The 23,496-nt window shown below is 42.0% G+C and overlaps 1 protein-coding gene and 1 long non-coding RNA gene across 2 annotated transcripts in view; one reads left to right on the forward strand and one right to left on the reverse strand.

Annotated features, from left to right (window-relative positions):
* Nucleotides 1-23,496, forward strand: part of LOC108615665 (uncharacterized) — a 57,121-nt gene that overhangs the window by 4,467 nt on the left and 29,158 nt on the right. Inside the window, exons 2-3 of the mRNA XM_018010324.2 lie at nucleotides 4,182-4,941; nucleotides 7,796-9,933. Coding sequence (XP_017865813.2) covers nucleotides 4,279-4,941; nucleotides 7,796-9,933 — 2,801 coding nt within the window. The 5' untranslated portion in view covers nucleotides 4,182-4,278. The remainder of the gene's footprint in view (nucleotides 1-4,181; nucleotides 4,942-7,795; nucleotides 9,934-23,496) is intronic.
* Nucleotides 8,750-10,663, reverse strand: LOC149268351 (uncharacterized). The gene is made up of 2 exons (XR_016270690.1): nucleotides 10,417-10,663; nucleotides 8,750-10,366 (listed from the first exon to the last, which is right to left on the reverse strand). It is a non-coding gene; the product is annotated as an uncharacterized LOC149268351 (long non-coding RNA).

Genomic DNA, 23,496 nt, shown 5'->3' on the forward strand with positions numbered 1-23,496 from the left:
GCAAATAATGAGAAAGAACTCACAAAAACCGAGGGCCTCAAATTCAATTTGAAGGAGGCTTACGCTAGAGGTGGAGGTGGGGGTTGACGTGAATGAAGAGGTAGGGCACACAAATACGACTCGGCCTAGACGCACAAATAGTTAAAGCGGAAGTAAAGGTCTCTGGGGAGGGGCATGCCGAGGCACGACGGAATCAATCGAAGAGCCCGAACCGCCCCAAGCCATAAAAACGAAATCGAAATGGAAGTCGAGCAAAAACTACTTTGTTTGCGATTAGCACTTGGCCAGCTTTTTTGCTGCAGGGCAGAGGAAGAAAGGGGGACAGAGAGAGAGAGAGAGAGAGAGAGAGAAGAAGGTTGGCAAATGAAAATGTGTGTCAATATATTGATTGAATAATGGTCTACATATTGACAAACAACTCAAAAGACACTCGACACGCGACACTCACAGAACTCGTAGCAGAGGCAGATGCCACGGCTTGACAGCCAGTTGACAGGCGGAGCAGAATCAACAGCAGCAGCAGCAGCAGGAAAAGTGGTAGATGGAGTCTACGAAAAAGAAACGCCTACGAATATGTTGAGCTGGCAAATGCAAAACAAGCATGGGAATTGATGGAACTCAGGGAATTGGAGGAAGGGCGGACTAACAGACTGGGGGACATCAAAAGGCATTTCGAGTGCGTCATCAATGCAAAGCAGCTCACAAGATGAAGATGTAGCTCGGCTGGGGAGCGGGTGTTGATGTGCTACAAGTAGATTGGCTATTATGAGAAGCGCAGAGGAGGGCAAAAAAGAAGAGAGAAATGTAGGTGAAGATATAGCAGATGAGAAGAGGATCTAAGTGACTTGATAAAACTAGATCTGATGTTGAACTGCCCATAACGTGCTATGAGATGCGCAGAGAGGAGCTCGTTCAAAAGTAGGTACAGTACGTTTCATATAAAATTTGTGATGGCTCTTGAAGTGATACTTGAAGATTATGTTATTCCAATTCAATATCAGAGCCATTGATTACGCTTTCAATTGTGCATACTTCATTCTCAATTTGAGGCTCCATGTTGAGAATTGCTGAGAAGAGCTGCTGGTTAGCCTAGCTAAAGGTGTCTGTGTAACACGTGTCGCCCTAATTAGATAAAGTTTGTTTGCATTCCAAACATACTGGCATCAAATTTATCCCCCGCTTGCCCGAAAATTTGTCACCAACTTTTTTCTTTGCATATGCTTGCCAGCACAAAGTTTGGCTCTGTCGCCTGCGTCTGCTCGTCAGGCGCACATCAAGTCAAATAGAAAAAAAAAAAAAAAAAAAAAAAAATAGCAAATAAAAAAGTATTTACGTAAATAATTTTCATTGAATTTATTTTTTGTATGTATTTATTTATTTATTTTTCCTTTTGCTCCTTTGCGTGATATTTAAAGTCGTCGAGTTTGCTGCAGACAGAACTTTGCCTTGAAGTATTTGTATTTGATTTTCCCTTACATTTTTGCTCAGCTTTCTTATTTGCTTTTATGATTTCTCCGCACTCATTTCACCGAAAGTCTTTTGGCCAACACAAATTTCAGCTAGTTAAAATGTGCTCAAATTTTCTGTTGACGAGGAGCGAACTGTGAACTGTGAACTGCCAGCATTTGAATTTTCCATCTGCCATTTGCCATGACTGGCAGGGGCCTTTTTCTAATAGGCGGCGAGGGTACGGCGCGGGGGAATTGCCGCTGTTTAAGGAAGTGCTCTTCATAATTTATGCTCCTGCAGATTGATTGGACTCCGCTGCTCTAAAAATAACATTTAAATTAGGTTAGATCTATGAAAAATTTGTACGCAAAAGGAAGAGAAGGGATAGCCAATTAAATTACCGAATTTAATGATGATGAAGTTCAAAGATTGATCTGGAGATTTGTAGGTCATTTCACAATCCCAAAAGAAATACAAATTCTCGAATAGTTTCCCCGTTTAAATAATTTGCAACTTTAATTCAGCAAGAGAAATCCCTGCAATTTTTGTTTTCGCTCAGTGTAGGCGAAAGCCCAGTTAATTCCCAATTTAATTTACATCCAGCTACAGCCGCATGCGCCTTAAGGGGTATTTCCGCACATAATCTGTATATAAAGCGTTGCTAAAGCCTCGGCATTATTTCATAATATTTGAGGCACTCGGTTTTCAGCGGCTGCATCATTCTTGCTCTTCCTCTTTTTTGTTGCCTGCTAAAAATGAGCACAAAGAAAATGGCGAATGGGGGAAAAAATTGTGGAAAATTGTGAGAATTTCAAGGCTTTGGCTTTTGGCACTTTGTTTGCATTGTGCGAGGCGCAAACTTGTTGTTAATTAAAAGCCCACAAAAAGTAGGTAACATGCACACATAACAAGACGCACACGAACACACCTACACGCACACACACCAATACACACCGAGTATAACAATTGTTGCACATGATATTAATTTGTGGGCGCCTTTTGTGCTGTCTTTTGGCCGTGGCTCTGGCTGAGGCTGAGGCTGAGGCTCTCCTTTCTCAAAGGACAACAATGGGCAATGACAACAATGAAGGCCAGCAATGCACAGCAACAATTGCTGCTGCCACAGAAGCAGAATGAGGCACACTAACACAAATCTTTATTTAAGCATAACAAAAAAACATCAGCTTCAGCCAGGGCGGCCAGGCAGAAGTTACCGAAGCTCTCCACAAAAGCGACATGAGAATCGGCAAGCGAAAAATAAGTAAGAATGTTGTATTGTCGGGTGTGCACGACTATACGACTATCTAAGCTTTGAGTTTTTCCAGTGGTTTTGCTTAATATTTTAATGTTGGTCTTTACTGTTTTAGCCTTATATGTATTATTGAACTTATATACATATATTCACACAGTTAGACAAATGGTTCGCTTATGCACCTTTCGGATTGACTTCAGTGTTTAATATGCATTTCAGATAGAGCTAATATGCCCTGTTTAGGCACTCTCAATGTTTCGTACGGTATGAAAAATTAGAGTGCCAAAGCGCCTCAGGCTATGCAACACATAAAACTTAGCAGCTACAGCAGAGCAGAAGCACCCAAACAGCCAAAAGCCGAGTTGAATCACTGTTGTACATAGTTGAAGTTCGGATTCGGAATCGGCATCGGCATCGGCATCGGAGCTGTAGTTGAAGTTTTTAGGTTGCTGTGTTCTCTACAGCTAATAGGTTTGCACGCTGCCCCTTAGCATGAAAAGTGGCGCGACTCTAAGTAGGTCAGAGCAGTTTATTCCGTTACGTATAATCAACATATGTCAGCATTAAGTCTGGTCGAATGGGACTACGCGCTGATATCGCTGAAATGTTTTATTTTGTGTCAAAGTGAATTGAAGTTTAGTTACAGAGGATGAAGAAGAAAGGCAAAAGCCACAAATAGTTGGATTACTCTTAAAATATAATTCGAACCTGAATCAATTGGTCTCGTTCCAGTTCCATTATCGGTCAGTGTAAGGACTTGCTTTACTTTTGCTTGATTTCTATTAGAAATAGATTTTGATATGCGCCGCATGAACCTCGTCAGCAACCATTGTATGTTGCTGTTGCTGCTGTTGCATCTGTAGTCAGCAGCAACGGCAACAACGACAACATCTGGGGGCTCAGCTTCAAGTCTCTTCGCATTTCAATGCCCGCTGGGTGTTTAAGCCACATTCGCTTAGTCGAATTGGCAGTCGACTTTAAACTTTTTCTAATGCGAATAACCGAGTCAGACTACAGCCTATATTTAGGTATATATAACTATTTACGGCGGCTATCTGTGTGTGTGTGTCTGCCACGCCCCCAGCAGTGCTGGGCAAATGGGAAGGCTGCCAAAAAGTTTTTGGTTCGCAAACTTTTCTGCATATATTTTGGCCACAAAACGGAAGCTTGTTTTTCTTCTCGTGTCTCGTGTCTCTTTTCCCATTCTCCATTTTCCATTACCCTACAACTTCTTTTTACTCCATTTTGCTTGGCTTTTTTCTATTTTTTGCCTTTGGGCATTTTTAAATGCTTTAATCGCAATTTAACAAATTGGAAAATAAAAGGGATCGTTTTTAAAGTTAGTTCTTGCTCTTGCGCACAGTGGTCGAAAACATCAAATTGCAGATAAAAAGAAAATTTCAATTTGGCCATGTTATTCGCTCTGGCTTAATTCAAGTCTATTCAAATCCGCTACAGTCCGATTCTCTTTCATTTGTAGGATCTGGAGTCGAGGCTCAGCATGCGGCTGACCATTGACACGGCTCGGCGCAAGGAGGAACTGCTCAAGTTGTGAGCGCAATGTCCACTCGGCCCACATGTCCCACATGGAACGGAACACGCCCACTTTGGAGGCAATGGCCGTGCCAGCGGCCGTGCAGCGGCTGCACCGACCGCCGGATGTGGAGACGGCGCTCTCATCAATGCTATGGACGCCCTACGATCGGGCAGGCAGCTCCACCTCGGAAGAGGACGACGAGGAGGAGGCGCAGCTAGAGGCGGAGGACGAGGACGAGCGCCTCAATCGCAAGTTGCGCAAGTCCCACAGCAGCTACGAGGCGAGAAATCACCTATCAATTGCGCCACCTGCTGCAACACCTGTAGCCGCCGCTCCCCCCGTGCCTTTCCTCAGTTTCAATAAGGCGAGCCATCGCAATCGCTATTCGTATCCAAGCTACTATGGCAGTCCGGCTCACACGCTCATCCAGTGGTGCTCCTCGAAGGCGACGGCGATCAAGGAGCCGCCCTCTTACGACTCCCTCTACCAGCCGGGTGTATCCGGCGTGGGCGTGGCCAGGGCTAGCCTGGCAGCCGTCGTCCAGCTGCCGACAAACTACAGTCTACAATGTGATAGATCGCAACGATCCCCAGCAAACGAAATTCGAGAAGACGAAGACGATGAAGATCGACCTAAGAAACTAACGGCAAATGTTCCAGCAGAGCGCCTGGTGCGCTCCTTTACGGATGATTACATATCGCAGGTAAGTGATGCAAAGTGTATCGATAAACATCGATTTTTATTTTTGTATAATCGATAATAGACTACAGAAAACTGAATATGCCCTTTACGGATCGATATACATATATTGATTTCATAGAATTCATGGCATGTCGAAATGAGTATACGACATGGGAGGTATCAGTCTTGGATAGGGTTTCTCTTTATGCTCTTTCGCAATATACGAAACATGACCAGAGCGCTATTATGCTTTATAGCTGTTCATATCTATTATTAGCTATTGTTCAATTTACGGATGGCAATGTCAACCCTGGCGACTGTCTGCCTGTCTGGCTGTTTGCTTGGCTGGCTGCCTAGGCGCCTCGTAAAATTGTCACCTTGGCTCGTTCGACGCACTTCGATTCGAAACGAAATGTGGCGCCATCAAATTTGATGTCAAGGCTGATGCCTGGTGAGTGGGCACGACGATAGAGTAGAGGGAGCGGAGGGGCAGGCCATAGAACTCCATTATCGAGCCCCCATTGACGGCTACTGCGACTCGGATAAGGGCTAATGTTTCACTTAGGCACTTGAGTGCCGACCCGCGTCTTCGATAAGAGAGCGCCAGATGTCGCATTCAGCGTAATTGGTATCGATATCGATACCAGGCGACAGCCTGTGGGCTGTGGGCTGTGGCCGTGTACTGCGGGTGCCGTTAGACGGAAGGGCTGAGCAAAGTGCCTACAATAGAGCGTAAATATGCATTTAAGCTATATGCATCTCTTTGTCTCTCCCCCTGTCTTTGTCTCTATCTCTCGTATGTTATCATGATTTGCCTTTGTTTTTATTCTGTTGTCAGCGAAATGGAAAATTGACCACAAAGCAATGAACAGAGGAAAGATAGAGAGAACAAAGGCAATATACAGAAGGAGAAAAAAGCATTAAATGTATTTAAGTAAATGACATAGTTGCAGCGCATGCATGCACTGAGAGAAATACAAATAAATAAGTAAATAATAAGCAAATAAAGGACATTATGAATGAACAACAAATACATTTAAAAAATCCATAGAGTATATACATACCTACATACATACATATAGTTCTCTGTTAAGAATGCATCTTGGGCCCGCTTTTTCTCACAGTGCACATGTACCATATGCGCCCTTCCATATTTATGCTTTACATAAATATAGTGCAGGGTTGTCGTCATAATTGAGCGAGCCCCAGGAGTTAGGGGTTGCAATCGATTGACAATGCTCGGGGGGTTGCACGCTAGATAGATATGCCCCGACCATGCCCCCTTCCGCCACTCAGCACTTGTGAAAAGAAACGCCACATGGAAACCAGTTTAAAGTGCAGGCAGCTCTGGCCCATAACCTCCAAAATTAGCCATGTGCATATAACAGACGAAAGAACTAACATGACTAGACATTTATTATGAAAGTTGACTTGCAGCCAGGCACCGTTAGACTCGGGGCATGATGGGGGCGGGCTGCAGCAATCAGCAGCAATCGCAATTGCACAAGAATGAACAGCAGCAACAACAATGACAAAGCCAACAGCAGCCAGAACAATAAGTCAGCTGCAGAAGCAGCAGCAGCAGCGGCAGCGGCAGCAGTTGAGCTAACAGTAAATCACATTATATTTCTGTGACGTAATTAATGCAAGTAACACAGCGTAACATAATTAGAACCCACACTCAACACACACACATATATACTCAAAGCTAGGCACACGCACTAACAGTTATACGGCTCTCCCATCTTGTCGCATTTGGGGTCGCGTTAGCTTTTGGTAATGTGCACTGATTGGAGATGAGCGCAGCTGCAGCTCTTAGAAATTAGAAAAACCTCCTTTCAGCTCTACATTTAGCTATGGCTACAGAGCTAATGGCATGAGCAACACAAAGCAAAGAGGAGTAGCGATTACAAGAGTAATAGCTGGTGTCTTGAATATTATACCGTTAGACTCAGCCTCAGCCAAAAGTCCACAGAGGCAGTGAGACGCTGTGTATGAATTGGCGAGCATAAGAGCAAAAGTAGCTGTGCTATAAATTTAAAATACAGCTTTAAAGTCAAACGTAGTTATGGCTTGTTGCGTATGCAAAGCAAAGCTTAGCAGGCTAAGTCGCTATCCGCCACACACCAAATAAAAGCTAAGTGCGCATTGCCATTACTAAGCCAGGCGTGGTGGAAAAGAGAGATGGAGGCAATGCGTGTGTGTGGGTGAAGGCAGTCTTATAATTTATAGCAGCGGTTTTAGAGTCAAATTGAGTAGTTGGAGCATGTTGCATATGCAAAGCAGAGCAAGATTAAAATTGCTGAAGCGCGATAAGTCACACAAAATGCACGCTAAACGCTCATCTCTGACACTGAGCCAGATGTGGAGTCATAGAGAAAGAGAGATAGGAGAGCGAGGGGCTGACTGACTGACTCTCTCTCTCTCTCTCTGCGTGCGTGTGTGTTTGTGTGTGCGTGCGGGCATTAGAGCGAGAGTAAGTCATACAGCCTCAACAACAACAATGGGAGGAACAGGCAGCAATAACTTTATCAGCAAACATGCAGACACCAGGCAGGGATAACAGCAACGGCAACAACAACAATTACTTGTGACGATTTTATGTTTATGCGTTGGCTTAATTAATTCAATTAGGCACACATTTATGCGCCTGCCTGGCCTGCCTGGCTGTTGGTTGCTGTCCTTGCGGCTGCTGTCACCTTTATCATATTTTTTGCTTTGCTGTTTTTGGCCAGTGGCTAATCCCTCTGCAATTAACATTAATTAGCGCTTGAAACTTAAATCTTGTCATTTGACTAATGCAAAGCTGACAGCTCTCTTCTTCCTCTCTCACTCTCACTCCCACTCAGTCACTCTTTCTCCTTCTCTGCTTGCAGAACTGCGCATTATTCACGCCTGCGACAAACGACACAGAAACCGAAACAGCAATAACGGCAACGAGTCAAAAGCAAATGCGAACAACAGCGACGAAGGCAAGATCACAACAAAGTGCAGAGAGCCAGAGCGACAGCAAAGCGAATTGCATTATCAATGAAAACAGCGACAAAGAAGACGACAACGGCGATGAGCGAGAAATGGCAACGACAGCAGAAAGAGTAAGCGAGGAAACACAAGGCACAGTTGCAGTCGACGATGAAGTTGAAGTCGACGTCGACATCGCAGTCGCGGTCGGAGTGCAGGTCAATCAACCTGTTTCCTGTGCAGCAGCAGCAGCAGCAGCAGCAAAGGCAAGCCAGCGCAGTCGCAGCCGCAGTCGGAGTCGCTGCCAAAGAGAGCACGCAACAGCGACTGAGAGAGCTACAGCAGCAGCGACGTCGGCAGCGTTGCTCTCTTCCAGTGGTTGCTCAAGCCAGTTTCGGTCGGCAGCGGCGATCAGTCTCTCGAGTTCGTTCGGCGCGTGCACAACTGAGGTGCAGAGTGGCGTCAATTATTATACTAACAGAAATCACAGTAACCGCAACAGCAACAACATTCACAAGTTGTCGTCGTGGTTGTCGCGGGGGCGCAACAACAACAACAATAACAACAATAGCAATAGCAACATTAATTTGAGCTCCGACGCGCTGCGCCCCAACAAATGTTTGGCAGAACTCGAACGCTTGTATGCCGAATTTCGTGCAAGTGAAAGTTTGTTTGAGCATCGGCTCAACGATATCGATACCGATACCGAAACCGATTCCGATAACGATAACGATAATACAAGAGCTATCGCTAGCGAGACGATGCGTTTGAATGTGGCTGCAGAGCCGCCAACAGCAACGGCAGCAACAGCAGCTACACAGACAGCAAAAGTTGCTGCCACTAGCAGCAGCAGCATTTTTCTTAGCAACAGCAGCAACAGCAATAGCGATGCCAAAGGCATTTGCAATATTGCAATACTGCCAACAGCTAGCAAATTCTGTCAGCAACAGCCAAGTCTCACGATACAGGTGAACAATAACAGCAACAATAACACCAACAATAACACCAACAGCAGCAACAGCAACCACAATCAGCAGACATCAACAGCAACTGCAACTGCAGCAACATCGCCTGCAGAGTCCAGCAGCAACAACAACACTAACGTTTGTGTTGTCAATTGCAATTATAGCAACAGCAGCAACAACAACCACAACAACAACCACAACAACAACATCAACAACAACATCAACAACAGCATTGTTGCCATCAATAATAATTGTGTGCCAGCAACCAAAAAAGTGTTTAGTGCAAGTGTACAAAATAAGTTAAATGATAGTAATAATAATGCTAATGCTAATGCAAATAATAATAATAATGCCAATAATAATGATAATGATGATGGTAATGTGAATCTGAATCTGAATCTGAATGTGCCCAGTGTTGATAACAGTGTACAGGTGATTAACGTGAATGCCACGCCCACAGCCACACGCACTTTCACCTCGACCGAATGCCAGACGGATGATCTAAGCAGCAGCAGCAACAACAACAATAGCAACAATACTTTAGAGCAAGAGCAGCAACAGTTGCAGTTGCAGCAGCAATCACAGCAGCAGCAACAGTTGCGCACACGCGAGCAACGTCGGCGCGAGCGTCGCGAACGTCGCCAGCAGCAGCAACAGCAGCAGCAGCAGCAATTGCAACAGCAACAGTTGCCGCCTACGCACGTGCGTCGACCGCCGCACCTGCAACATCCGCATCCGCTTCCACACTCGCATCCACATCCGCATTCGCATCCGCATCCTGCTGCTTTGGGCTTGGCTCGCGCTCTATTGCCGGACATTTTGCATAGCCACGCCCATTATCCGCCGCCCTACAGTGCGCTGCCAGGTGGCGCCGTTGCGCCACCGCCCCTGCCGCCACCCCCACAATCAGGCGCAGCAGCAGCAGCAGCAGCAGCAGCAGCAGCAGCCGCTGCACTGCCTCTGCCGCCGCCTCCGCCTACTGCACCCGTGCCGCTGCTGGCGCCTGTGATATCGACGGTGCCACTGCCAGGAGCAGCGCCTTTAATGAACGACGGACGATTCACCTTGCCGCTGCCCATCATGCGCAGGTGAGTTTTACAGTTCCAGTTCCAGTTCCAGTTTCAGCTAAAGTTAACTAAACTCCTGTTATTGTATTTGGCAGTTTTAGATCTAGTTGCACTTCTAGTTCCAGTTCCAGTTCCACTAGCTACAGCTCCAACTGTCTGCAGGTCTATTCGGTTGTCTTTTGGATTTTCTATTAGTTTCACTTCTAGTTCCAGATCCCGTTCCCCTCCCAGTTCCATATCCAGTTCCAGCTGTTTCTGTGCTTGTTTGCTTGGCTATCAATCAGCTTCAGCTTCAGCCTCAGCTTCAGCTACGGCTACGGCTTCGGTTTCAACTCTCACCTCTGCCGTCATCGATCACAACCAAAGCCCATTTTCATTTCCATTCAAGCGCTCGTGTTTCATGCATAGCCCCATTGGAAAATATTGATGCCCGTGGGGTTATATGGGCTGGTTGCTAAGGAAGGGATAAGTAGATTTTCGAAGCAATTTTTATTGTTTACCTACAGTCGAGTAAAGAGCAAAGAGATGAATTGTGCTTTGATGTGCTGTGTTACGTTATGCTATACGTGATGCCCATTACGTATACAGGGCGTTACGTAGTTTACTTGTAAACAAACATAAAATATTTTGGGCAGATTTCTTTTTTGTGTTAAGGACCAATTGTAACGTACTTTACGTGAAATACATTACGTAACGCATATTACGTCAACTTCCAGTCGATTTTGACGTAAACTTTCATTATTTGCTTGCATTTCCTTTTCGTCATATGGTTAGATATAAGTCACGTATGACAGGTTACGTCACGCCTACCTATGTTGTTACGTAGCTGGCAGCAACAACATTTACAGGGTATGTCATGTGTGTGCTACACTTGATCTCCCATTAGAAACTTCTCACTTTATCATGTTTCATGTTTTCTTCTTTGGTTTTGCAGAGCTCAAATTGTTGTTTGTTGTTGCTTGTTGTTGTTGATTGTTCGTAGTTGTTGTTGTTGTTGTTGCTGTTGTTGTTGCTGTTGCTTATGTCTATTTCGACATTTTGTATTACCGCACATCGCTTTTTGCCGGTGCCAAGTGTCTTCCTGCTTCGTGTTAGACGTCGCCCATGGCCGACCAATGAAATAGACAGAGAGTAAGAGATAGAAAGAGCGAGAGAGAGAGAGAGAGGGAGAGGGAGAGGGAGAGAGAGCGAGAGAGAGACAGACTGACAAAGCAAGAGCCAAACAGACATTATAATGATGGTAATTTTAATGTCAGTAACAAATTTCTTGCATGATTTGAGTCTTAGCTCAAAAGCAAAAAACAAAAATAGAGCCAGGCCTTGTAACAGCCCGGACTGAGCCTTTTTCTTCTTCTTTCTCGTCTTTCGTTTATTTTGGTGTTAAATCTTTTGGCGTTGACAGCGTTTTCAAGAAATGGAAATTAAAAACATGAGCTCTAATTTAAAGTTGATGTCAAGAGCTCAGGCCTAGTCTTTATATTATTTTTCCTATTATTATTATTTCTATTTGTTATTTCTGCTACACAGCGAGAAAAGATTGGCCCTGGCATGAAAGTAAAATTTAGGTTATTAAATTAGATTCAATCTTGGAAAAATGTAGATCGATTGAATACAAATTTAGTAAAGTCTCAATTCTGTTAGCAATTGAAACTCTCGAAGCTTGTAATTGATTTTTTCTATTCTCTGTGTCTTTTTTCACAGTGTAGTGTCTCTTTGGTAGTTGAGCTTACTATAGTTTTTGTTTTGTTTGTCTGTCCGTTCTATAACTCATTTTGATTATAATGAGTTTTGCTCTATCTCTAATTGCAGATCTTAAATCACAGTTTTGCCCAGGTACGAATATTATGTGTAAAATAGGTGAGCGTGTGCGTGTGTGCCTTTTGTGTGTGCTTTGTGGGGCTTTTGTTCTCGCTGACTGGCGATTTTTATTGTACTTGTTATTCCAAGAAAAACAAAGAGCGAGAGACAGATATGCTATGCTATATACCATGTATCTATATATATGTGTGTTTATATATGGATACAGATAGATACGTGTATCTGCTATATATGCCTTTTATAATTTTTCCCACGCATTTATTACTATAAATATTTATCTATAGTCTGCTCGAGAATTGAGAATCGAGAATCACGAAACCAGTTTTTCACATGACTGCACAGTTCCAAGTGTATCTGTAGTTGTGCTTGTATCTGTATCTATAAATGTTTGTGTATCTCGAAGTGCATCCGCACATGAATCTTTATTAGAATCTGTTAATGTTGATCTCTATGCAGGATTGTCAATCCAACTATCTGAATGATAAATGTATCTATAACAAACTGAATCTGAATCGATATCTATATTTCTGATTGTCTCTCTAACTGCAGCCTCAAATGAATGTAGTTGCTTATGGAAAACAAATCCAGGAATGCGTTAGGATCTATATAAGTTCTGCTTGAGGAATCTGTATACAAGGTTGTATCTCCGCCTCTGAATCTGTATTTAGTTGAATAATTTCGTTTCCAGCCTTAAGAATTCTACCGCCCCTTACACAGCTTCAGTTAAGCATTTGACATTTTGATGATTGAGTTTCTAGTTCGAGTCAAGAGCGAATCGTGTTGCTCAACTTTAATTGTGTTTTTATCTGTTGTCTAAGTGCAAAACTATGTCAAGCCAAACAGCTTTGCTGTTTGTTTATCATCCTCATTGTTCCAACAGCAAATTAGAGACTCCCAAGGCGAGGCGTGTCTCGCTCAGTTGTAGTTGTTGCATATTTATGACGTTAAGTGTGCATTAAAATGGGTTCAATTGTTTTCGTTGTTGCTGTCGATGTTGTTCTGCGTCATTCGAGATGATTTGTTTGCTCGATTTGTATCTGTGTTCTATTAGCTGCAGATGGGCATCAATGTGAATTAAAAAAGCACATGGAATGTGCCGTTTGTGGGTTTCGAAGAAGGTATATCGGTTTGATAGTAGTTGGGTTGGACTTTTGATTCTCACCCAATAGTCTGAGTAGACTGAGCTGTTCCTGTATTGAGTTTTCATTTTTATTCGATGGAGACTCATTCTGCATGTTTACAGGGTACATTCTAGTTGAGCACAGTATTCTTATCCCTTTTTGCCGCAACCAAAGTCCATCAGCTCAATTCGATTTGAATAAAAAAGTACCTTATGAATTATTTACTTTGCATAATGAAACGCTTAGGCAAATATCTCTCTGTCCCTCTCGCTCTACACATTGTATATGTACAAAGTTCTAACTGTAACAGCTTAATACAAGCCTACATACACACACACACACGCACAACCAGTCGAGCTGAATCACTGTCCATATCTCTCTGGGCAAACAAAGAAACGAATCTCTGAAGCCGGCAAACCGCGACGTTTTATCTGCAATTTTAACGCCTTCAACCTTCGCTTCAAATTAACATGCTCTTACACAATTTTTTCACTTTGGACAAGGGAGAATGTGAGAGAGAGAGAGAGAGAGAGAGATTGGCAGAGAGGGACATGCGGAGGTAGGGAGAGAAAAGGTGTAAAAAAAGCGAAAGTTTCGGCAGGAGTTGAAAAAGTGAAGTTGAGGCCCTTTTGTGGCTCCCCTTCCATAAAAAGGGCAGACGATTGTCCGGCGGAGCGTGCATAATCTTTAAATCATTAAATAACAACAACAGCAACAACAACAACAACAAAGTTACAACAGAGAGCGCCCCTGAAGAGAAGAAGAAGAAGAGCAACAACAACAACTGTGATACTTAATAAAAATAAAATAACGTAAAGGAAGAAGCAGAAGAAAACAACGGCAATAAAAAAGGAAACGTGATGCTGAAGCGAACTACGCTCGCAACGTATAAGTCGTTTATGCTTGTTGTTTATCCATACCCTGTACGCGCTGTGTGCCGACAGATAGGGTATATTGGCTGCAATTGAAAGGGGAGATTTTAGAATAGAAGAGGAAGGAAGTGACATGTACAAGAGAGTATATGGGAGTGAAGGGAGTTGATCTCCAAGTGTCCATATAGAGAGTAATCTGTGCAGGATAACTGTGAGTCGAGCACACTCCTCATTTTTCTAAGGTTTTTAAATTCAAATTTGAAGCAGGCAACGAAGCAAACGAGCAACAGCAAATCGTGTGACCAACAATGAAAATCACTTTAACAGTTGCAGATACAATTCAGACAAAGATACAGCTAAGAGATACAATACAGCGCAAAAGATACAACAGCAGAAGCAGCCCTAGCTTAGAAGACACAGATACAAATGCAAATGCAGCTGTACATACAGCTTAAGCTGCTAAAATAGTAATGGATTCTACAGATATAGATAATAGATACAGATACAGTCTATCTGTATATCCGTGTTTGTGTGTGTGTGTATCTGTGTTGTGTTGAGTGCAAGTTTTCGGTCACTTTCACTTTCGCATTTCTCGTATCTTTGAGGCTAAAAGAAACGTATCTCAGGCAGCCGCCAGGGTTGGTTAGCGTAAATTTGAGGCTGGCTCAAGAGGCCAGGCACAGGTTCGTAAATCAGAGACGCGTAATACAGTTAAGAGTTCATTAGATGCCAAGTATTTCACATTAATTATGGCACTTTAACTAATTTGTTGACACTGAAAACCGAAAACAGAAAAGTCAGAGACTCGAAAACAGGTTTTGATCGCTGTCAAACTTTGGCGAGTTGAAAGACCCAGAAAACGTATCTGCCAGATACGCGCCTGGCATCGATGCGGATGATTCAACTTCAAAATGCAAATGCAAAAAAAAAAAAAAAAAAAACGCGCTAAAAAAAGCCATTTAGCTGGCAGCTAAAAGTCAGCTAAAGCAACTGAAAACCAGATTTCACCCAACAACAAAAGCAAACGGAAAACCAAAACCAAGTTTCGAGTTGCAGAATCTCAAGCTGCTGTGCGAGCAACTTCTGTGTGTATGAGTGTGTGTGTGTGTGTGTGTGTGTGTAGCTGCTATTCGCACTTTGGCATCCAGTTTTCGCCGCTTGCAGCATTTGGTGGCAGACACGCATCTTCTATTGCCGCTGCGCACAGTTGACACAGTTTTTGTTTTTTTTTTGTTTTTTAGACTCATTCACGAAAGTGAAATGAGTATATTGGTTTTGTGCAATGTCCGTCTTGCTGTCCGTCCGTCTGTCCGTCTGTCCGTCTGTCCGTCTGTCCGTATGAACGCAATCTATTTCGGCGCTATTGAAGCTAGAGACTTGAAATTTGGAACACATACTCGTGTATATCTCCGATTTATAAAGTGTTAAAATTTTCCCGATCCGCCCACTAGGGGCGTGGCAAATCGGAAAATGCATTTTCCGATATACCAGAAATCATGTTTGTTGAAGAGCTAGAAAGCTGAAATTTGGTATGTAGGTCCGCGCCAACCACCCAAGATCACAAGCTATGGCGGATATATCTCCGCCCATTAGGGGCGTGGCAAATCGGACAAAACTGTATCTCCTAAAGTTATAAACCTAGAATGCTGAAATTTTGCACGTAAGCTAATGTTTTAATTCTGTGAAGATGGGTGAAAAAATTATATATCTACGTCCCTTAGGGGCGTGGCAAATCGGACCTGAAGATATAGTGATTTTTCGAATTCTGCTCTATTTTAGGCACTATTGATGCTAGAGATCTGAAATTTGGTATATATACGCGGGTTGATCACCCAAGTCCAACGAGCTATGGTAGATATATGTCCGCCCATAGGGGGCGTGGCAAACCGCAAAAGTTTATATCTCCTACAATTTAAGAGCTAGAAGCTTCAAATTTGGATAGTTAAGTTACTGGTAGCCTCCTCTATCGATGCCCCAAAAATAATTTTTAAGCCTCTTTAGGGGCGTGGCATATCGAAAAATACCCTGTAATTTTCACATTTTTTGAGCGTAAGAATTCAAATTTTGCATTTAGGTAACCGGTTACTCGTTCTAAGAACTGGCTAAAATTGAGGAGTCGACGGCCACTAGGGGCGTGGCAATCGGCATTTACAGTGCCCGTATCGCGACATTTATATGCGTCAGCCATCTATTTATGCATTTGTACATATAAATAAGCTTAATAGATATTCATAATACAAAAGGAAACATTTTTATGAATTTAAAAAAATTTAAAAGAAGCTAAAATAACAAAAATTTGCAATTTACAAAAAAGTGTTTTCCGCGGGATTTGAACTCGCACCCAACCCAAACAGCATGTTTGTCAAAATAGCTAAAATAATGGTCGTCGGCGCTTCAGCCTACAGCACCACCGCGTCGTTTCGATCAATAGAAGTTAAAACGAAATCACATTATTGTTATGACGCCACATAGCAAAGAAAAGCCAGAGTGGTGGCTGGAAATTCAAAAACAATGCAAAGACAAATCAATCGCAACGAGTTTCTTAGAATATGCTAGAGTACGCATTTATGTGTGCATACATACACACATACAAATGAGCGCGTGTATAAGGCTGGAATGCTTGATGCTATGCGTGCAGACTTACATATATACATATGTATGTATTTGCATATATGTATTTGAGGGCTATTTAAGAAGAAACAAATTTAAACTTATAAAATTATTCGACTAAGAAAATGAAAAGTATTAAGTGCCATTCAGTCAAGCTCGCACCTTCCCAATAAAATATCTATTTTATAAAAAACGAAAAATGTATGAAAAAAAAAAAAAACATAGTAGAGGTTCGAACCTCCCTACTCTAACGTTACTTGCGTCGCCCTTAGCACCCGCGCCATTGCTTTGCTCGAGCACTCAGCTGCTAAAATAGAATAGCTTAATAAGAGAGCGTCATCAGACAAAACTACAGTAACGGCTAGAAAGTCCAGAAATCAATCGAAATTCTAAGAATGTGAGAAAAGGCGCGCTTCTGTCTGTACGCATAGAATAGACGATGAGTGTGTGCACATGTATAGTAAAATCGCGCTGATCTGCTGCTAGCTTGAAGCCGGTATCCAATATATGGATATAAATACATGTATATTATTAAAAGTCAAAATTGTATAAATTATATACATATGCATGTAATTTGAATGCAATTATGCAATGATCATAGCAATAGCTATCGATGATTTTCCCATTTTAAATGGGATCATGCCCTGTTTTTTGTTGCGCACTAGACTTGAAAATTGCACTATATACTCTGGTTGACAGCGTTTGGGCTGTGAATGAGTCTTCTGCAATCGGTATCGCCCGACTGCAACGTTCTTACTTGTTTTTTTTTTTTTTTTTGTCAGTGCAAGCATTTACAGCTAACTTTTGACTTTTCTACCTGCACAATTGATCTAGCAATATGTCGCCCTCTCTCTCTCTCTCTCTCTCTCTCTCTCTCTCTCTCTCTCTATACATATATATACGTATTCCCATCAAATCACAATCACGCTGCCAACTGGCCAAACAACTTTCCAGTTTCTGCTGCTGGTCCTTTGCAGCCTCTTGGCTTAGTCTGGCGCTGCATCTCGCTCGCTCTTTTTGATTTTATTTCATTTTTTTGCGGGTGTTGGGTTTATTTATTTTTATAAGAGAACAAACAACAACCACAAGCAGCAGCAGCAACAGCAACGGCAGCAGCAGCAGCAGCTAAAGCGGCTAAATAACTTGTCGGCTTTTGGCACTAGAGACTGGCGCAGCAAACCGCATCCCACAGATATAGAGAGACCGAAAAAAAAAATACAAACACAAAAAACAACAACTGCAACAACGATGCGAAACGTGGAGAAGCAAAACGTAGCGAAGCGAGACAAGAACTTAACAAAAGTCAATAAAGCCAATAAAGTAAAATTCACATTGTTATTGTTGCTGTTGTTGTTGTTGCTGTTGTTGTTGTTGTTGGCCAAGTGCAGAGCTTGAATGCAGACAACAGACAACAGACAACAGCGTCACCAAAGAAAAGACAACACACACAGAGACACACACACATGTATGACACACATGGCATACAGCCACAATGGCCACAGTGGCGCTGCACCTAGAATAAATCGGGAAAATATGGAGAGGGAATATTCAGAGATAATAATTATAAATTAATATAATTATCATTTCTATTTGATTATCATTGTCATTAGCACTACTATCATGGATATTTGTATCTTTGCCGCTGTCAGCTTAATTATAATTATGATATTCGCTGGCAATTTCATTGCCATTGCCATTGTCATTATCATTATGATTATCACTGATATGTTAATAGTGCATATACGTATGAATATCTCGAATAATATCATTATATGCTGTCAGTTAATTTTAACAATATAATTGTCATTGTCATTATCATTGCTATCATCATTGTTCTTTATATTGCAGTCGAGAAGCCAACGGTACTGTTGCTTAAGTGGCTCCACTGCTTAATAAACTCATCTAATTCTCATATTCGAGGATTGCTTAAAACATTCTTAGCCTAGAAAATATCCTAGAAAATTAAAGTGCAATATATAAAATTGCAGATGCTTCTCATTTCTCTTATTGATAATCTCATTCATGCTTTAGAATTTATTTAGATTTACACAGTTTGTCACCACTGTGCACAGTGGCTGCTTTTTAAGCAGAAAATCAAATTGCGGTTGTCTGCTGCGGTTGCTTCAGCAGTTGTTGTTGCTGCTGCTGCTGCTGCAGCAGTTGTTGTTTGCATAGAAAATGCATTCGGGCCAGGTTGCAATGAGCCGGCAAAATGCAGCAGCAGCAGCAGCAAATAGAAAACGCATTGAGACACGAGACACAAAAACAAGTTGCCCACAGATAGAGGCTGAGCGAGAGAGCTAGCTTATATAGCTGAGAGAAAGACAAAGTGAGAGATAGAGAGAGAGAGAGAGAGAGGGAAAGATACGGAGATGGATGTAGAAGTCTAGTCGACAGGGCCAATGCCAAAGGGCAGACAACTCTTTGACAATCTGTTGCTTTAGCTCCATCTCCATCTCCCCCCTGAGCTGACTCAGTTTAGTTGGCTCTCTATTCAATTGCAGCTGAAATTTTGAATTTGAATTTGGGATTTAGGATTTCAGATTTGTGTCTCGGCCATTAAGTGACGATTGACACAGAGACCCCAAACCGCAATCGAAATGCCAAGAAATTAAGCTGCGAAACTAGTTGCTATACACGCTGGCCGAGTGGGCAAATGGGCATATTGGTTTTCTAAATTGATCGGCAAGCTGGGAAATATGTTTCTCTGGCTCAACATTACATTGATGTGTATATAGAGATTCTTATGATTTGAAATTTCCCAAGTATTTACAGAGACTCTGATTTCTAATTGAAATTTCGAATTTGTGTAGCTCAAGCGAGTATCCCACAGTCGGTGCGCATTGCAACAGTCTAACTTGCTTCGCTTAAGCTTTAATTAGCGTTTCTTTCCATATTTTTTGGAACTGTGCCAAGAAGGCTTTAATAAGAGAATCTTAACTGCTTTGGCACTGGCCTTGAGCGCTGCGAAAAATGGTTATTATGAGATTTGGCTAAGCGTTTAGGCCAGGCTGGCAGACTGTCAGACTGTCGGACTGTCGGACGGGCTGACTGGCTGCGGCTCTTTCTCTTTTGTGCACAGTTCAATGCCACTGAAGAATAAAAAATCGGCTCATTGTGAATGCTGTTTCCAGGCCTCCGACAAAGGCAAAAACGCAAATGAGAATTACGAGAATTATTTTCATATTTTTTCAACTCATTCTCCAGTCTCGCTCTGGCAATACAATAGAGCCCCGCCTCGTGCCAGCATCATTTTTCGTAAATAAGCATATAAATAAATAAATATGCGTATGCAAATAAATGTATAAAATTAGATATATATATAGATATATAGATGATATGTAGACAGCCCTCCTCCTCCTCCTCTTTCTCCTCCTACTTCTCCTGCTAGCTCTCCCTTCGCTTTCGCTCAGTGTATTATATGTTTTCCAGTTGATTCAATTTTGTTATCGATTTGCGTTTTTTTTGCTGCTGCAAACAAAAGTCCAATAATTTATGCTATGGCTAAGCAGTGGAGACTCTGATTGTGCTTCTTCTTCTTCTTCTTCTGCTCGTATACCCTCTCTTTTGGTCACTGAGTACTGCTGCTGCGGCTGCTGGCTGCGGCTTGTTGTGCATTCAACTGAACCCAAATATACAAAACGGGGCGTGTGTGGCATTCATTGCCAGTTGCCAGTTGCCAGTTGCAGTCAGACGGAGGCAGAGGCAGAGTCAAAGCCATAACCAGAGCCAGAGCCAGTTTGTTGACTTATAAAATTTGTTGCAAATATATATATGTATATATACATATATATATATATATATACGTATATTGAATGCTAGATCTTCAAGCTTGACTGCCTTGTAATATTTGTTTGCTTTAGAATAACTTAATTAAATAAAACTTAAAGCATCCTTCTATGTATTTAGCAGTTGAGGTCTGATCTGAATTGCGGATAGAGATGTGGATAGATTTATAGTTAGATATAGATATTTTATATAGCTGCGTGGACTATTCTCTCTCTCTCTCTTTCTCGTATACTCTCATAAATATGCAAATGTTCAAACACAGATGTATATTATAATAACCTGAAGGTATAGAAGATATATTCTTGATCAGGCTGGCAAGTGGAGTCGTCTGCCCGTCCATCGCTCTTAGATGAGAGCCCATTTCATTATTATCGAACTACATTTTTCACAATAAGCAAAAATATTTCAGTCTGGAATTTTTGTTAAATTCAGATTTCAGATTTGTGATTTTGGTATTTAAAGCAGCTTGACCCGCATTTCGAAGCACTACTCGAAACATTTTAATGTGTGGGTGTTACGCATTTCACTTCAGTGCCAAATAAAGCAATGCAAAAATGTGTAAATAAAATAATGATTTATGTGTTATTTATGTACGTACATATAAACAATATGTGTTCATAGATGTAGTTCGAGCAAACTGCTTTGTTTGATTTGATTTCTGCAGAGTAAATTAATTTGCTTTGCATTCTCTTTGATATTAATTAATTTTGTAAATGCAATCAGTTTTACATTTCTTTGAGTCTATTTCATAACTCCCGCAGAATTGATTAGAGTTTTTAATGAAGTCTTTATATCTCTGATCTTGCCCAATCTCCCTCTCTTTCTTTCTCTGCCCGTCTGCGCTTATGCCTCAACTCACTTTTGAATGAGGTAATATGAGAAATATTGCGAACCAGTTTTTATTTTGTTCAGTCTTTGCTTCCTTTTACGGGTGAAAGTTTTTTCGTATTGATTTGTTTTGTTTTTGCCTTGGCTTTTATTTCTGTGACTTTACTGTCAGTAGGTGGGCATCATTTGAATAGATCTGACTGACTCGTTGTCGTCTGTTGAAAAATGAGTGAAAAGCCCAAAGTGCATAAATTTCGATTGAAGACAACCAACGAAATACGCAACAGAAACTCAGCAGAAAGAGAATTGTCTTATCAACAAGAAATTAGAGAAGAGTTGAAGATTGGAAAAGCCAATGGGAAAACTAGAAAAGCAGGCTTGATTTAGACCTTTGTTACGGGACTCGAAATATGCAAAGACAGAAGGTATTCAGATATTTAAGAGGAAGCTTTGGTAAATTAGCTAGGCATTGAAAAGCCGTTTGTATATGTGATGAAAAGCCCTAAAAGAGGGAGAAGAAGGCTGGGCTATGAAATATGAAAGAGAAACACATCTATGCTAGCTGTGCTACCTGTCTATCGTATGACTAACTAATTGCCTATTTTCAGCTCCAGTTATAAGCAAGGCTACTGTTCTCCGAGTTGTACGAAATGTTTTTGTTCTTCCGCATATAGAATTATAATTTCAATCGAATCGACATTCATTTCCTTATATCGCTTCAAAGACAGGAAAAGCTCCCCTTTTCACGCAACTAGCTCAAGTTTTTCCATTAGTGGAGGAAAAATTGATGTAAAACTTTAATTTTTTTATTTTTATTTTATTTTATTTTTTTAGTTTTTGTTTTTGTTTTCGTAGTTAATTTACTTGCTTGTTGGGGTTTTGTTTTTGGGGCTAATTTGTGAGTCTGGCTTAACTTCAATTAACGCTTAACGACAACAAATGCAGTGCTTAAATATTTAAAATCCAATACCAAATGGCCATATAAAATGCGCAATTGTAATGAGCGCGAAAATGTGAAAAGCCGGAAAACCCCGCGGAAAAACCCCCGAAAAACAGCAACGACGACAGCCCAAGCGACGACGACGAAGCCGACAAGGACGAGGACTAGGAGGGGCAGTGGGGCGAGAGCGAAAAGCGCATTTTAATGGCTACATTTTAGCTTAAACATTGTAAAATTTAAACCAATTGCTAGAGGGAGACATGCACACAGAGGGAAAGAGAGAGAGAGAGAGACACTGAAAACTGTTTCGGTCGAGAGTTGCCTCCTGCTCGCTGCTCTACTGGACTGCCCCGCGGACTGTGTCAACTGTCAACCGCAAAATGCGCGAGGGAAGCGAAGAGCCGGAAACAACAACAGAAAAAAGCGAGTCAAAAAATCAACTACCCAAAAAAGGCGATGGGGGCGTGGCAAGAGGGAAAGGGAGTGTGTGTGTGCGCGAACCACGCGTCTGATTTCAATTTAAAGTGCAATCAGTTTTCAATACCCTGGAATACATTGAGAATGACTAATTAGGGTATATTGTCTTGTGGAAGGTAAATCAGTATAAGTGTATTGGAGTGGAGGCGTTACTTCTTAAACTCTGCCGAGTAGTACAGTAATAGAATAGTATAAGAGTATGTAGCATATGTAGAAGAGTATTGATGCACGAGTAATCCTCGGACATTCAGCTGCCCAGACTCATCCAGTTCAATACATATCTAGCCTAAGTTAAGCAATTGTTATATAAATTGGAGTACAGGATATCTGTGAGTCGGTCACTCCGCCAGTAGGGCAGGCTTACTTGCTCGCAGTTGTTTTTGTGTGGCCCGCAGCAGCAGCAGCAGCAGCAGCAGCAGCACTAGAACCAGCATCAACAGCAGCAGCAACACCAAGAGCAAGAGCAAGAGCAAGAGCAAGACCTTATTTGTACGCTGTCTGGCTGTCTGTCTGCTAGAAATCTGTTTGGTACACAGATCCGACTGCAGATACCCAGTAATAAGAGCCCCACATGGCGCTGCCCCCTCCCGGCTGGTATCTCTGAACACTTTGTGTTATTGTTTGACTCGCGACTTTTTTCGAGCTGGCAAAGTTTTTGTAATCTGTGCGATTCGCTTGCTCGCAGAGCAAATGGCAAAGCGCTTTTATTTTACAAATTAATTAAAACATTAACAGGAAGAAGAAGAAGAAGAAGCAGGAGCAGCAGAAGAAGAAGAGGAGCAGCAATTTTGGAAGCTATCGTTGAATGTACATGTGTGTGTGTGTGTGTGTGTATCCCCGCATCCTTTTGTCGCATTTCACGCGTAATCCAGCTCGCAAATAAATTTTACAATTTACGGCCGTACTTCTTCTTGTTCTTGTTCTTGCTATTTTTGTTTGTGTTTTCATAAAATTTTACGTGTAGATAGCTCATAATTACACACACACACACTCACATATACACAGGCACATACAACAGCCACAGCTGCGCTTGGAATGAAAATCAGAAACACAAACAGGAGACAGAGGGACAGAGAGTCACAGTTACACAGTTTCAAGTAACAGTTACAGCAAGAGTTACAATAACCGT

Source organism: Drosophila arizonae, chromosome 5 (assembly GCF_054131065.1).
Source record: "Drosophila arizonae isolate 15081-1271.41 chromosome 5, UAZ_ARI_1.0, whole genome shotgun sequence".
NCBI lineage: Eukaryota > Metazoa > Arthropoda > Insecta > Diptera > Drosophilidae > Drosophila > Drosophila arizonae.